Below are 16,742 nucleotides of genomic sequence, written 5' to 3' on the forward strand. Positions count from 1 at the left end.
ACTGTCACATGAAGGTCACTCTAGCAGTGAAGGGGGACAGATGTGAGAGGCACCACGGAAGCCCAGGCCAGGATGGCAGGGACAGCCTGGGGGCACTGGAGCTGTGTGGGGGCACAAGTCACTGTCCTTTTCCGAGCTTTGGTTTTCTCAGCTGTGTAATAGAAAGACTGCTCCTAAATCACCAAGCATGTCATGGGCCCTCAATAACTGAGTGCTGTAATTATAATAAATGTTTTATAAGGTTATTATGAGAATTAGCAAATATAAGGTAACTGACACATACTGTTTACTTCACAAACGATACTTTCTGCTGTGGTATACAGAAAGGGTTTTCCGAGGTAAGACGAGATCGGGCATGTTCAGGATGGTATGTCCGTAGACCAGAAAGGGTTTTCTAAGACTTCAAAATACTTTCGAAGACCAGTGAGAAGGAAAAAAAAAACATATTTTAATTTCTTCTTTGAGACTGTTTTTTTGGAGACTATTTTTAAATAGATGGCCTGTAATTTGCCACAGTCCACCAGTACACTTACTCAGCATCTAAACTGGACCAGTGAGAGAGTTAACAGTGGCTAACCCTAAGGAAGATCATACGGGCGATTTCTATTTAATCTGTTGTGCATTTTCCAAAGCGAGCATATTATAATCAGAAAAGTAAGTCATTAGATTGCTCAGGACTCAGAAGACAATTTACCCTGGATTCTCTCATTCTGTATGATTCAGAATTTTTCAGAGAATGCTATTACATAAGGCTCTCGGTACAGAATCAAAGACTTGGCCTTTCCTAGTGTTAGGTATAAAGGAACTTAGAGAAGAAATTCTTCCTGCCAACATGAAAGGAATCAAAAGTCCTCTCCAACCGTGAGACCTACTTCAACAGTAACTAACAAATTCATATACATTCACTCAAGAGTCAGTCCACCTTCCATTTATATGGGGCTCTTATAGGTGAAAATAGGGGAAGGCAGACTCCTTTTAAAATGTGAATCACTAATGTGAATGTCTGGTACAAAGATGGATTAAAAGTAAACCAAGATATGACCCAGCAATTCCACTTGGGTACATACTCAAGAAAAAGGAAAGCATAAGTCCCCACAAAACTTGTACATGAGGATTCACAGCAGCCCTCAATCGGAGGCAACCCCAACGTCCGCCACCCGATGAATGAACAAGATGCGGTGTAATCACACGAGGGACATTTATTCGGCAATAACAAACACAGACTCCCGCTATTATTTCCCTTATCTAGTAAGCTGTGGATTTCCAACATTTGCCGCAGCATCGGTGAGCCTGGCAGCACTACAGCACGTGGAAGACGCCAGAAGCCCGCAGACCGGCTTCTAGAGCTGCATCGCATGAAACGTCCCGGACAGGCCGATGTGCACACACAGAGAGCAGACCAGCGGCTGCCTGGGGCTGGAGGACTGGGGTGACCACAAAGCGGCGTGGGGCTTGTTTGGGTTCGCAAAAGTGTTCTGAAACTGACCGGTGCTGGCTGCACGGCTCTGTAAGATAACGAAACCCACTGCAGTGAGCACTTCAGATGGGCGAGTTGCATGGGATATAATAACTACCTCTCAATAAAGCTGAGGTGACTGTTATTTATTAGCGTCCCTATAAATGTGTGAAAGAAAGGTAAGTATTCATCTAATTCTGAGTTAACTCAAGAAAATTAGTCTGAACAAGAGAATTAAAGTTGCATAATTTAAATAATGACTTATTTAATTATGTATTTGTTCTGAGAGAGAGAGCACAAGCCAGGGAGGAGGGGCAGAGAGGGACAGAGAATCCCGAGCAGGTTCCACACTGTCAGTGCAGAGCCCGACGCGGGGCTCCATCCCACAAACCACAAGACCGTGACCCGAGCTCAAATCAAGAGTCAGATGCTTAACCAACTGAGCCACCCAGACCCAGTCGCCCCTAAATACTGACTTTTAAAAAGATACCAATTATATTTTTCAAATTATGATAAAGGTGGTAAGACCACAAATTTACTAGAGGAACGTGTACATAAACTTTTTTAAGAATTTTAATTCCAGTGTAGTTAAAATAGTGTTTTATGTTCCAGGTATGCAATATAGAGATTCAATTACTCAGTGTATCAAGGTAAGTATACTTTTTTTTTTTTTTAACGTTTATTTATTACTGAGAGACAGAGAGACACAGAGTGTGAGCAGGGGAGGGGAAGAGAGAGGGGGAGACATAGAATCTGAAGTAGGCTCCAGGCTCTGAGCTGTCAGCACAGACCCTGACGCAGGGCTCGAACTCACAGACCACGAGATCATGACCCGAGCCAAAGTCAGCATTGGCTCGACCTGAGCCACCCGGGCGCCCCAAGGTAAGCATATTCTAAATCTCCTTCACCTATCTCACCTGTCCCCCCACCTCCCTCTGGTGCCATCATTGTGTTCTCTGTAGTGAAGAGTCTGTTTCTTGGTTTCTCTTTTTTGCTCATTTGTTTTGTTTCTTAAATTCCCCCATACAAGTGAGATCATATGGTATTTGTCTTTCTCTGACAGATTTATTTCACTTCATATGGTATTTGTCTTTCTCTGACAGATTTATTTCACTTCGCCCCATCCATGCTGTTGTAAATGGCACGGTTTCATTCTTTTTCATCACCGAGGACTATTTCATTGTACGTGTACACCGTATCTTCTTTATCCATTCCTCAGTCGATGGACATTTGGGCTGCTTCCATAATTTGGCTACTGTCGATAGTGATACTGTAAACATTGGGGTGCATATATTCCTTTAAATTAGTGTTTTTGGGGTGGACAATATCTTTATGTGTATCATACTAGCAAGAAATATACACGATTAAGAGCTTTGCCTACCTAAACACAAAAAACCCTTCGGTTGTTATCAGCATTAAAAATAAAACTGTAAACACTAAAATGAGAAGGTGCTGTAACGCGGATGAGCTTCTAAGTTAAGTGCCGGGACAGGAAACGGGACAAGGAGATGGGCAGAGCTCGGAAGAAAAAAAAATTTTCTGGAAGAGAAAGGGGACAAAGCTGACATGGGTTCACTCGCTGTTTAGGGTTCTTTTCTACCAACCTCCTCCGTCTCAGGCCGAAGCAACAACAAAAATGGAAGCAAGGTTAGGGACAGGTCGCCGTGTTCTCGATGCCTTTTTAGCTCAGGGTGTAACTACTTTCGGGAGTCGGAGGCCTGGATCACGCTCTCCTCCTCCTCTCTCATCCTTCATTCCCGGGGCACTCCTCCTCCTCTGTCCCCTTTACCACCGGGACCCTCATCCTTCCCCCCATTTCTGAAGCCTCCCAGCTGGTCTCCCTCCTTGTCTCTTGCCACTTAATCCAGCTCCCGGACTCGAGTTAGAGCGTAACCTGGGTCCCTGATTCACTCAAATCTCTCACAGGATCTGCGAAGCTCTCTGGTCTCTTTGGTGTACGTTTGTCCAACCTCATCTCTGGTCATTGATCATCTTCCCCCGACCAGCTCTGCTCTAGCTCTGCTCAGCTACAGGCTTTCCATAAACATGGGAAGCTGTCCCCTGCCAGGCCTTCACGCCCTCGCCGCAGTTCACAGCCACCAGGGGTCGAGCACGTGTCCACATTAGCAAGCGCTTGATTACAGCCCTGCCTGTCCTGCAAACGGCACATTAATAACTGAGGACGTGTCTTACTCAGCCACAAATTGCCATCACCTAAAATTACCAGGAACATGGTAAATAGGAATACAAATGAAACTACTTTGTGATTTTTTTTTTCAGAATGTGGAATATTTTTGCACTGCTAAGACAAATACTTTCATGGAGCTTTCAAAGTGCCAGACTGTAGAAATTGGAGTCTTTCTTATTTTCTGATTAAGAAAAACACAGAAGCCAAATTATACACAGGAACACATTCCCCCCCCCCCCCACATGATTTATTTTTAAAAACACGATTTGTAACTCACCCAAATGAAATCAAGATTTTAAACCTTTAGCTCTTTGGTTTTCTACTTATTCCTATCAAGACTCTCCTGCATTGGTCGTGCCTGTGAGAAAGAGCCCATGTTCTCCCGATGGTTGCTAAGCTACATTCGGGATGCACCAGGCAAGGCCCTGGAAACCAGAGCTAAAAATACGCCACAGAGCGGAGGGAGAGAAGAAGGTGGGAGAGATTCTAGGCTAGTCAGCCTTGGTGCAGGAAAAAACCAGTTAGGGCAGCCCCCGCCCTGCCCCCATCTTTTACTTTTCCCCCAGCATGAAATTACTTCAACAAAAGGGTGCATCCGTTAAGGTCTTTCCCTCATTAGGATAAAGTTCTGAAGACTTGCTCCAGACGTGGTGGTAAACAGGGTGGGCTCTCGTCCCCTACAAGGCCCCTTGTAGCCTCTGTAGGGGCCACAACTATAGGAAGTGTTGGCGGGGCGGTCAGAGTATAGAAAACCCACCACTTCTACTGACCTGGATGGAAAAGGAGTGCATTTTAGGATTTCACTCCAGCGAACCAAGGGCCACCACTCATTCGTCAATCCTTATTTGAAGCCTAACAGTTACGTGCCCATTTCCCTTCCAGGTACCGGAACGCAGCTGCCAAAGCCCCTGCTCCAGAAGCTTGTATTCCAGCGGCGCAGACGGATGGTAAGCAGTCGCTCCAGACGGTGACGAGGGCGTGGGGAACACCCAGGAGGGTGAGAGAGGAGCGCGTGGGGGAGTGGCTGCTCCTGACATAGCCCAAGACCCAAGAAGAGGACGTTCGGACAGGAGGGAGCAGGCTATGCGGACGTTCCCAGGGAAGGGTGTCCTCAAGGCAGAGGGACTGGCAAGAACAGAGGCCCTGGGGCAGACGAGGCTTGGTCTCTCAGGGAACAGCCAGGCTCACCCAGACGCACACAGTGTGAGGAGGGCGCACTGGTGGAGGAGAGGGCAGCAGTGGGGCCGGACACAGGACACCTGAGCAGGAAGGGCGGCCACCGCGGCATCTCGAGCAAAGCGGTATCACAGTGGCTGCCATCCCGGGAACTGAAGGACAGGAAGGAAACGGAAGCAGACCAGTCACAAGGCTGCCGAAACCGTCAGCGTGGGACTGTGGCCACAGGGTCCCTGCCGGGCAAACCATCTACCTGCGTCTGTGCACAGCGGGACTGAAAGGGTCGATTTACATCACACAGCGGATCCTCATTAGATTCTGCATTTGCAAATTTGCTTGTGACCCCAAACCCACGTCACCGCAGACGTGCAATGATCTGAATTGTCTGACGTGCATGTTCCCAGCTGAGATCAAAAGAGGGGACACTGCCTCCGCGCCTCAGCTCTGGCACTGTAAACCAGTGTTTTTCTTTAGCTCTATTTTGAGCCACAGTTTTCCCATCTTTGTGCTGTCGGTGATTGTGCTGAAATGCCCCTAAGCATAGTGCTGAAGTGCTGGCTAGCGTTAAGTGCAGGAAGGCTGCTAAGCCTTACAGAGGAAATGCACTAGACAAGCTTCACTTAAGTGCTGCAGCTGTTGGCCCTGAGTTCAAGATTAATGAATTACCAACATGTATTAAGAGGTCTTTAAAAGAGAGACATAAAACAAAGTTACGTATCGATTGGTTGACGCAAGTGTTGCGGCCAGAGACTCACAGGCACCTTCCGTGGGGTCTCCCCAGGAGCCACGGTTCAGCACTTGCTGATTCAGTGTTCATAATGAACTTCTAGAACAAAGCTACTATGAGTAACAGCATCCCACTGTATAAATCAGAGTAAAAGGAAACCTAGGGGAGCCTGGGGGGGGCGGGGTTCATTTGTTCAGGCATCGACTCGGCTTCAGTTCATGTTCTCACGTTTCATGGGATGGAGCCCAACGGGCTCAGCGCCGACAGCATGGAGCCTGCTTGGGATTCTCTGTCCCTCTCTCTGCCCCTCCCCCAGGTGCACATGATCTCTAAAAACAAAAACAAAAGGCAATTTAGATTTAAAAAGCACTACGTCGAGGCACCTGGGGGGCTCAGTCGGTTAGGCGTTGACTCTTGGTTTCGGCTCAGGTCATGGTCTCACGGTTCATGGGTTCAAGCCCCGCATCAGGCTCTCTGCTGACAGCACAGAGCCTGCTTTGGATCCTCGGTCTCCCTCTCTCTGCCCCTCCTCCACTCACATTCTCTCTCTCAAAATAAACATTAAAAAAAAAAACCAAAAAACCACTGTCAAAGGTGGGTTGAAAAAACACCTTAGCATGAACACGAGGTTAGTGTGCACAAAGCACCCGAAATGGCTATTCCCTAAGAGCAGTGGTAGGGATTCGGCTGAGATTCCACGTCTGATTGCCTGACAACAGGCGAGATGGGTTAGCTATGGCCGGGTGCGCTGGTTCTCATCCCTGGCAGAAGCCCCTGGTGGGAGTGGAGTGGAGGGTGGTATTTAAAAAACTGCTACTGTCAGGGTCCCACCCCAGAGGTTGGTTCCATGGATACGGAGTACAGCCTGGGCACAGGAGGCATAAAAGCTCTCCCAGGGATTCTCAAACTTTAGTATGCGCAGAACACACAGTTTGTTAACACTGACTGCTGGGCTCTACTCCGAGACTTTTACTCAGTCGTTCTGGGATGGGATGCCAGAATTTGCACTTCTAGTCAATTCCCAGGTGATGCTGACATGGTCCGCACAAGGACGTTTTACATAGCACTGCCCCACAGTACTTCCGTCAAAGAACGTTATCATAAATGACAGCAAAACTCGGCAATGAGAATCCCTTCTGTCAAATCTAAACTATTCTCTTTGGTTTCACTTTTCTCTGTGGCCCTAATTTCCCTTGCACAAACCTTCCACGTGGCTTTGGGCAGCCTGCCCATCACAGGGTCCTCAGCGTTCCCTCCTTGTGCGCCCAACATCAACTCTGGCTTGGCCTGGCCTCACGTGCTTCCTCAGGACAGTCGTGGAGAGGAGACAGGCCGTCCAGCCAGCCAGAGAAGTGTGCGCCCCTCTGTGAAAGGACAGCTCCGACTGACAGACCTGCTGAGCCCACCTGGAGTGGAGGGGCGAAAAGCCAGAACACAAACCCCACAGATGAGAGGAAGGATAAACTGAACAGAATGTATCTCGGGTACAGGGGTGAGATCTGAAAGGCACACCCAGGGGCTTCACGGGGACTGTTTCTGAGGCTGCTTAGTAGGGACACAGGGTTTCCTTTAATTATGCCTTTCATACTTTGTTAACTATGCGCACGCACGTGTGTATGTGTGTGCACGTGCGCCCACACGATTTTACGCCCAGGATGATTACCCACCAACAGCACAGGCTGGCAACACCAAGGGGAAGAAGATGACTCTTGCGTCACCGGATCTTGCTCTATTGGAGGCCAAGAGAGGGCTGGCTCGACTTTGCTCAAGTTGGGCTACAGGGTCTCCAAATAGCAGGGGGACAACTAAGGAAATCCTGAGTGCACAATCCCGCCTTTCTCTTTGCGTCAAGTTTACACGCCGTCACTTGTGACATCTCACTAGAAGGGACTGCAAAGGCCGCCAGAGTACATCTCACTCGTGATCCCCGGACCTTCAGGGATCACGGCTACGGAGAATATCTTCCTTCACCATTTCCATTCTTTCCAAGTTTTATTCCCCAAAACAAGGGTGGAGGGACTGGGGCGTCCGTGACGAGTGATCGTCAATACAAGATCTGAGTGGACAGAGACAGCAAGGACCCACGCGAGCCGGTGCCATCCTGGTCTCCCACCACACAAGCCGAAACAAGTCAGAGCTTTCGCAGGGTGAAAAGGACAGCACGGACACTGAAATGGCCCCAGGTGAGTTACAAAACCCATGGTCCTTCCTTCTATTTTTCCTTTTCTTTCTGTTCTTTTTCCTTCTTCTCGCGCTCAGCTTTAGCTTCTTCTTCTTCATGGTTTTTGATCAACTGCTCCACCTCTTTCTGTTTGAGGACTCTGATGACCGTCTTCCCATTCTCTCTTGTTAGGGTGGCGATTTCCACTGGAAGTGAGCACACGCACTCGTGTTACAGGCGGGCACACTCGGCAAACAAACTCAACAGTCCCAGCTCTTCCCTGGAGCCGAGGCCCCCACTCTCCATGCCGTGCGCTGTGTACGATTCACGGGTACTCTGACAGCAATAAAATACCTCCCATCTTGCGAAGTTCCTATCAACCCTTTCACTTAAGTGTCCCCCCTCTGGCCTATTAGCTGTGACGACCAGATGGAACCACAGCCTCCCTGTTGGAACCTCTGAAGGTGCAGAGAATCTCTAACCAGTGATTATACTCATTTTTCATGGACTTTTGAAACCTCTTTTTAAAACAAAGGCATGAAAAGCAGTTTCCGTGACCACAGATGAGAAAAGTAAACTGATACCAAAGAAGGAATTTTGAGAGCAGAGGAAATGGAGTACGACCTCCTTGAAATTGGTAGAACTAGACAAAAAGGGGGCAGCCTGCAAGTAAATTGCATTTTCTAAGGAACGAGAGGAGCTAAATTATCCTAAACAGAATCAATACATTAATTCACCATAGTTTTTGAAAAACATTACTTAGAAATATTGTCTTCTGTGATTATATGATTTAAGCTACATAAAGTATTTAAAATTGCAAATATGGCATCACATGAGAGATCAGGAGATTCAAAAGAGCAGAGGATACCACAGCTCCTGCAAAAGTCATCCCTTGGATAAAGCATAAGATACATTTAAAAAAAAAAAAAGCATAAGATACATATGTATAAATACCTAATCACATGCATGTTCTTCATCATATGTACGCACACACAGGTATCACCGTCAAAAAGCTGGTAAGACAATTATCAACTAAAAGTAGCACAACTCAGATCTCTAGCTATGAACACTGAGAACATTCAGGCTCAGGATGTACTGTGGGATTACGGCCCCACAACTTCCCAGTGGTCTTGACCTTGGTCAAGTCACTTAACCCCACTAAGCCCTAGTGTCCTCCCTTAGGACACAGGTATAAGGCCACCCAATTCGTAAGGTTGAGGTTTCAAAGAACTCTGACAAGGTGGCCTAACACAGGAGCTGCTCAACTGCTTCTCTCACACAAGCGAACCAATCAGAGGAGTGGACATCGATTACCTTTTTCAGCAGAGAGTTTACTCACATCCATGGTCTTATTTAGGACTTTGATAGCTAAAGCAAGTGCTGACTTCAAAGTCATTTCTCCTTCTTTGTAGTCTTGTTTTAACATTGACACAGCTGCCTATAAAACATAATGGAGAATCAACAAAGAATTTTCTTTAAATTCTCACATTTTTTAGGAGTAATAATGGCTAATTATTGGCTAATAATGGCTAGTCAGAATAATAATGGCTGAATTATTACAGGCGTTATAAGCAACACACACAATTTCAATGGCAGGAGGGCAGACCCGGAACAGGTGAACAGGGCTGTTGGTGCTGTATGAATGGGATCTTTAGCCAGGACTCCCAGGACCTCCAAGGGACTTGTGATAGAATTCAAAGGATCTGAGAACTAGGACGTGGAAAAAATTACACCTTATTTTCACGACTTCTAACTGAAAATTAGCATTTCCAGGCACCTGGGTGGCTCAGCTGGTTAAGCGTCTGATTCTTGATTTCGGCTCAGGTCTTGGTCTCACAGTTTGAGATCGAGCCCCGCATCGGGCTGCTTGCTGACAGCACAGAGCCTGCTTGGGATTCTCCCTCCCTCCCTCCTTATCCGCGCCTCCCCCGTGCGTGCCCCCTCTCTCTCAGAACAATAAACTTAAGAAAAAAATTAGCATTTCCTTCCATTATAAACGTAGACAGTAAGTCCCAGTAGTAGCACTACCTGCGACTTCATTACCAATAGAAAGTGAAGGTATCTGCATATCACATAAGGTTGTGGCAACTATTTTCAAATAGATTATGTTCACTGCTACTTCAAAATTGTGGTGGTTATTAGATCTTTTGCTAGATTTTACAGCAACACAAAAATACTCACAGCACTATTATTTCCAATGCATGTGGCTTTCCATCCTCCGTAATTCCCGCTGGGATCACTCTGGTAGAGCTGAAAACCGTAGTGCTTATCCCAGCCGATGTAAAGCAGGGACACGCCGAAGGGACGTTTTCCTTTAACAGCACAACAAACAGCATCTAGATCAGCACTGCTGCTACCTGAGCCCAGCGAGTGGCACTGGCCCTGCTCTGGGAAGTTAAGCGTTCATAAACTGCTTTGTTTTCTGAATGCTGGTGATAAGCTCTGTCCAAACTTCCACTTTCGTTTCCGGGATTTGGACACAGCCAAGAAAGGGAATAAAGAACAGAGGAGCGATGCTGAATTTCATTATTATGTAAAAAGAATTTGTTTCCAGGTTTGAAAATGGCATCACGGCCTTTCAGTGGTCTATTAACAAAACATATAACAATCTACATAGTGGAAGCCAATTAGTTCACGAAGCAGGGATGTATGAAAAGTGTTTTCTTATTTCAATTTCTTTTTACTACCTCAGAAAGGTCATTACTCATAAAATGGTTTAACTTCCTGGAACACGACTTCCAAAAAGTCCAGTACCTCCAAACTGTGTATAAGCTTGTTTGATATCACAAAGTGCCGTGACCAACTGCTCACAAGGAATTGGCTCCTGATACTGTAACAAATACCTAGAATAAAGAAATTGGCATATTAACAACCTTCCCTAAAACACAGATACACTCTAAGCAAAATACCCTCTGAAAAGAAATCTGTGCCACAAGGACACTAAGAGTCCATGTAATTTGAAGCAGGGAGGAGAGCATGGTAAGTAACATTTTACACCCTTGCTTTAAAAATTTTGTAATTTTTGGGGCGCCAGGGTGGCTCAGTCAGTCAAGCATCCGACTTCGGCTCAGGTCATGATCTCGCAGTTCACGGGTTTGAGTCCCACATCAGATTCTGCGCTGACAGAGCCTGGAACCTGCCTCAGATTCTGTGTCTCCCTCTCTCTCTGCCCCTCCCCGACTCGTGCTGTCTCTCTCTCTCAAAAATAAAGAAACATTAAAAATTTTTTTTTGTAATTTTCAGTTAATAGATTTTTTAACGTCTTCCACCTTTGCAAATAAGAGTTCTCCTTGCAAACATCAAGACTAATTTACGTACCATCAATTACGCTATTTATGACCATACCTCTGTGCAATGAGCCTCAGTTCATTAGTCAGAACATTAGCATCAGAAGTTATGCCTGCCACACTGCAAGCCATGTCCCTTGAGGAAAAGAAAGACATTGATGAGTGAGCAGGGAAATGTCTGGGAGGGGTATTCACAAGTACTGAGAAGTGAAGTTCTGTTAGAAATTCACCATGCTGGCTCCACAGCCACTACACTTTCCAACAAAAGCCACTTACGTTTCATCTTTATAGACTTTCAACTGATGTCATTCAACATAAAAAATAAATACGCCTTTAAATTTTTCTACAGACGTAGTTACCATCACTGCTCCGTGAACAGGGCAAGAGTAACACTAAGAAGCTGAAGTAAATCTCAAGAAGACTCATCCACAAAGACAACAAAGGTTTGGCCAACAGGAAGACAGGCTACTTCACGCCCTCGGGTAGCAGTGTGCTTTCCTCTAGGCCTGGCTTGATGGAGGTGAAGGAGAGGGGACCGGCGGGAAGGGTATTTTATAAGCCTGCCTAGGAGACCCAGGACTATGCTCACCCTGAGAGTGCACTTCCTTTCTCTGTCCCCATTCCCTGAGGTCTGCCCTGACTCTCCTACAGCCTCCACACCCTCGGTCATACCCGGCAAACCTGCAGACAGTGACTCCGCGGAGGGAGAACACTCCTTCGATGAGCGTATCAGAAAGGCCTTGCACCAGCGATCATCTGGCCCATCACCGAAGGGAAGGTCTGCTCTCTGCCAGCTGCAAAGCCCCGCACACCCAAGTGTACCGGAATCTCACTAATGTACAGGGCTTGGCTAAACTGTTCCCAGACCTCCAGGAGGGCTGCTGTTTGGTAACAGTCCATATAACTCAACAAAACTCCTGAGCAGTCACTCTGAACAACGCTTTGAGGGTCTGCTATAAGCCAGACACTCTGCTAGTTTACTTAGATTTATTTTATTCACTCAACGGCCATAACCACTCTAGTGGGCTGAGACCTAGAGAAGTTAAACATCAGTGTAGGGTCACACAGAGTTTAACGAAAATTTGGGGCGCATGGGTGGCTCAGTCAGTTAAATGCCCAACTTCGTCTCAGGACATGATATCACTGTTCATGGGTTCAAGCCCCATGTCAGGCTCTGTTTTGACAGCTCAGAGCCTGGAACCTGCTTCGGATTCTGTGCCTCCCTCTCCTCTCACTGCCCCTTCCCCACTCACGCTCTGTCTCTCTCTCTCTCTTTTTCTCAAAAAATAAACAAACGAAAGGAGAAGAGAAGAGAAGAGAAGAGAAGAGAAGAGAAGAGAAGAGAAGAATAAATTAACTAATTAACCCAAATTTGTGTGACTACCAAGCCTGTGCTCTTATCACTACACAATGTGGTTTCTCCACTAAGGGCTTGGTTCTGCATTTAAAAAGAATAACACATCGTCCTGGGCCTCAAGGAGGTTTTAAACAAGGTAAATTAAAAACAAAAATTCTCAGAGATAAAAACAACTGTTCAATTTTACTATGTCACATGGAATGCCTCCCAAAATATGTGCAATGTCACTTAAGTGAGAAAGGGACACATTTTACATTCCCTTCCCGAAGATCTCACTTACTCATTTAGTTTGTAAATTTTTTCAGAGAAAAAAACTTCATCCAGAAGCTTGTGGATGTTGCGTCTCTCTGCAGCAAGCAAAACACCATCGTTGGCTAAAATCCCCAAGCAGGTGCCTGCATGTCCAATAGCCTCCATGGCATACTCAACTTGGTACAAGCGACCTACAAGACATAGGCAGTGAGTAGCGAAGCACCACTGGTCCCAGAGAATCAGCAATGACCCTGGCAGGCTGCAAACGAGAGGCCCACTGTGACCCCTCTGTGAGGCACGAAGCCAACCTGGTGGCCATAATCAGTCCAAAGCACAAAAAGGACAAACAACTTAGCAAGGATTAAAAAGAAGTTTGTAGGGGCCCCTGGCTGGCTCAGTCGGAAAAGCATGCAACTCCTGATCTCAGGGTGGTGGGTTCGAGCCCCACGTGGGCTGTAGAAAGCACTTAAATTAAAAAAAAAAAAAAAAGTCTGTAGATTTTTTTTCTCCTTTCAGGTCAAACTCTTTAAAGACATTTTTTATTTGAAATAGATTAAACAATTCCCATTTTTACCTTCCGGAGAAAATATAGTGGTCCGGGAGTCATATCTTCGAGACTGCAAAGGAAAAACATACAGTTGACTCCTAACGCCGAAAGTAAGCCGATCCCTGCAAGCCCACAAACCATCTTATGAAACAGATGCTGGCAGGCAGGGCTCAGGGTACGGGAAGAAAGCGATAAGGAAGAAGACACCACTCCAGCTCTTTTTCCTTCCATTCCAATTTTCTCATGCGCGTCTACGGGTGCAAGCACTAGGATTTATGAGGCAACAACTTGCTGGCATGTGTATCAACTCACCATGTTTTCTGAACTTTGTAAAATTCCTGTAAAAAGAAAATAAGATCATTATTAAAAATGAAGTTTACAATTTAAAGAGCATTTTGTAACTTAAAAAAAAAAAAAAATCTGTTTTGTTCACTCCCTTCCATCATCTAACATTTTCAGTGTACCAGGCACTATGCTAGATGCATACCAAATTTTGGAATACCAAAAAGGGTGAGACCAACCCCTTTCCTGAAGAGTTTACAGTCTGGTATTCAGGTGAGGGAGGCAGACACAGACAATTATAAGGCAATGAGGAAACAGGTGCTAAGAGCACAGTAGGAAGCAGGATGGGGAGAAAAAAAATCAAGAAAGTATACTTTGAGGAACAAATACAAAAAAAATGAACCCAAGTTAGAGAGACATGGGAGAGGCAGAAATAAGGCTAAGAACCATTAGGCCTAAGAGAAAAAGTAGGAGAAGGGAGAAGGGAAGAGCAGTCCAGGCAGAGGAGAAAGCCTGCTCTAAGGGCACCGAGGCAGGACAGCTCCATGGGCAAGAGACAAACTGCTCAAGTTAAAAGAATCTGAAGAAGCTAGAGAGCTAAGTATACAGATGCAGAGCCTTGAATGCCAAGGTAAGAGGCTGACGCTTTCTCCAGAGTGATTCAGAGCCCCAACTTAGAGCAGGTGGGGGTGGTAATCTTAGATTCCCCATTACTATTCCTGCAAAAGTCAAAATTGGGGCTCGGGGCCAGTTAATGGAAATGCCAAACTTGAGATTGCAAAGTCCATTTTCCTAAATCCCGGAGCATCGGGAATCGAGACTGGCAAAATATGCTGGGATCAAGTCCTGAAGGGTCCACGGGCCCAAGTAAAAACTGTGAATTTTATCTCCCAAGCAATGGGGCTCAACTGAAAGACTGTGGGCTTAAGAGGCACAGGAGCTGACTGGCATTTAGAAATATCACGGCGGCTGAAGAGAGACTGAAGAAAAGGTAACCAGTTACGAGGCTGTTAACAACAGGCAGGTGAAAGGTAAGGACGGCCCTGAACACAGCCTCCAGGCGCGACAACTTTCGAGTACCGACCCTCCCAAGCGACACCTCCATCCCGCCTGCGCGACTACGACCCCAGCCCGGACCCCGGCCCCGACGTGCGCGTGAGATCCAAGTATGGACCCCAGCAGGGCCCCTGCCCGGACGCGCGCCCCCCCGCAGCCGAGCCCCACGGCGGCCGGCCGGTCGCCGAGGAGGAGGCGGGTGCAGAGTCATGGCACCAGGGCGCCTCGGTGCCGGCTGCAGGCCGAGAGCGCTCCGCCGCGTCGCTCGTGGTCCCTGCCCGCAGGGAGAGCGGCCAGGCTTCCGCGGACAAAGGCTCACCCAGGGGCAAAGGCTCACCAGAGGGACACGCGGAAGAGTGGAGACCTACAAGGACACTCTCCTCGCGGGACACAACCCGCCGCCGCCGCCACTACCAACTCCGAGTGGCCGCTGCCAATATGGCGCCCGCGCGTGCGCAGAGCGCCCCGAGACCCGGAAGTCCCGGGAGCGGGGCGGGCGCTGGCGGCGGGGGCGGGAGCGGAGTCCAGGCGGCTGGGCGCGCGGCCGGGCGGGGCGCCGCGGTCCCGACAGGAGGAAGCGTGGTCGTCGCGAATTCCCCTCTCTGAGCCCGGCGCCCTGTTTGCCGTGTGACCGTGGGTTCCAGTTCCGCGAGATCCGCCGCAGGCCTGGGACGTGCGCTGAACGGCGCCGGGAGCCCCGGGGAGCGCCCCTCCCGGGCGGCCGCGCACCCTCGGGACGGAGAGGTCGCGGGGCGGGGTGGGGGGCTCTGCTCGGGGCGTGGGGGGCCCGGGGCGGACTCGCCCGTCCTGCCGGCTTCCTCGGTCTCTGTGACTCTGTGCTGGTTCCCTAACTAACAGCGTGTTGGGAAAATAACTGGCTGTTTTGCTTTTAAGGTCACAGTAGCAATCGTGCGGACCTGTTAATTGCTTAACTATTCCTGCCCTGTTCTCAAATGGTGCCACGCTCGTAAGACTTGACCCTGCGTCCCACCTCCCGGTCTTCCTTCCTGAATCTGTCGTCTTACTGCTGGCACAGGTGTTTCTGGACACAGAGCAAGTTCTGATGGGATTCACACCTTTCGGGAGAACTTTACCTTGGTCTCCTCAACCTTCTTCCTCGTCGAAAAGGATCCGCTGGACCACCCTAGTTAAGGCAATACCTACATCAACATGCATTTGTCTTTACTGACGCTGTCCTGTCCGTGTGTTCGTTACCCGTCTCTCCTCCCTGCCCTTTTCCCCATCCAGCTTCATTTCAGCCCCTCTGTGAACCACTGCTTCACGCTTTAAGTTTCTTTGTGTTACCGGGTTGACCAGACCTGGGTTCACATGTAGTCATGTGCTCTTAGTCTCCTCCAGGAAGAGGCCCAGAGGACAGCGATTTTGTCCTCTTCCTGTTGGGTGAAAAGTTATTACTGGGGGGGGGGTCTTCACTTTTTTTTTTTTTTTTTTTAACATTTATTTATTTTTGAGACAGGAAGAGACAGAGCATGAACAGGGGAGGGTCAGAGAGACGGAGACACAGAATCTGAAACAGGCTCCAGGCTCCGAGCTGTCAGCACAGAGCCCGACACGGGGCTCGAACTCAGGGACCACAAGATCATGACCTGAGCCGAAGTCAGCCGCTTAACCGACTGAGCCACCCAGGCGCCCCTGGGGGGATCTGCACTTTGAAGAGGAGGCTGCCTGGGAATGAGTTGTATTTTGAGGCCTTTCCTGTCATTTCTGCTTCCTGGGCACACGAGGACAGGAGCCAAAATGACAAAAGGCCCCACCCAGACCGCTGGTGCTCTGAGGGCATCCTCAGGTGATGTTAACTAACTCAGAACCACCGAGGATTCCTGCCACCTTAGTTCATTCTGTAGAATTAAGCAAGTGTTAGCTCAGAGTTTTCAGTGAGAGGCAGAATCTCAGGTCAACAGAAGACAGATCGGTTGAGATAAAAAGGCAGAAGAAAGGATGAGCCTGACAAGTTTGGGATGGACCAGTTCAGTCTGGCCAGAATAAATAGGACCAAAAAGGAAGTGAAGGCAGAAAGGCATCTGAGGTCAATTTATAAGAGGCCTTCAATGCCAGAATTTTTTTCGTCAGTAAGAGGGAGGATCAAAGTGATGTTTTAGGATGGTGAGGCCCCACAATCTCCCAGCCCACGTGTTCCTCTTACAGTGTGGTGTGAATGCTTCCCATTCAGAGGTCCTGTGTCTCCTTGCCTTGCATCTGGGTAGGCCTGTGACTTACACTGGTCGGTCATAA

General features: G+C 47.9%; 1 protein-coding gene and 1 long non-coding RNA gene across 2 annotated transcripts; both read right to left on the reverse strand.

Annotated features, from left to right (window-relative positions):
* Positions 1–264: 264 nt before the first annotated feature.
* LOC109273598 (uncharacterized) lies at positions 265–5,923 on the reverse strand. Its single transcript, XR_002083151.2, has 2 exons — positions 4,415–5,923; positions 265–1,505 (listed from the first exon to the last, which is right to left on the reverse strand). It is a non-coding gene; the product is annotated as an uncharacterized LOC109273598 (long non-coding RNA).
* A 1,597-nt stretch (positions 5,924–7,520) lies between these two features.
* Positions 7,521–14,944, reverse strand: PSMA4 (proteasome 20S subunit alpha 4). Its single transcript, XM_019460517.2, has 9 exons — positions 14,827–14,944; positions 13,464–13,489; positions 13,179–13,221; positions 12,633–12,795; positions 11,054–11,131; positions 10,463–10,551; positions 9,890–10,020; positions 9,023–9,146; positions 7,521–7,914 (listed from the first exon to the last, which is right to left on the reverse strand). The coding sequence occupies exons 2-9, from the start codon at positions 13,464–13,466 to the stop codon at positions 7,760–7,762; spliced, it is 786 nt and encodes a 261-aa protein (XP_019316062.1). The 5' UTR covers positions 13,467–13,489; positions 14,827–14,944; the 3' UTR covers positions 7,521–7,759.
* Positions 14,945–16,742: the final 1,798 nt, after the last annotated feature.

This window comes from Panthera pardus, unplaced genomic scaffold, assembly GCF_024362965.1.
Source record: "Panthera pardus isolate Hobbes unplaced genomic scaffold, ASM2436296v1 HiC_scaffold_23, whole genome shotgun sequence".
NCBI lineage: Eukaryota > Metazoa > Chordata > Mammalia > Carnivora > Felidae > Panthera > Panthera pardus.

Coding starts and splice junctions, on each gene's coding strand:
- PSMA4 (XM_019460517.2), bottom strand. Junction 11,132..12,632: donor AAAATTTACAAACTAAATGA/GTAAGTGAGATC, acceptor CTTTTCCTCAAG/GGACATGGCTTGCAGTGTGG. Junction 9,147..9,889: donor GCATTGGAAATAATAGTGCT/GTGAGTATTTTT, acceptor TATGTTTTATAG/GCAGCTGTGTCAATGTTAAA.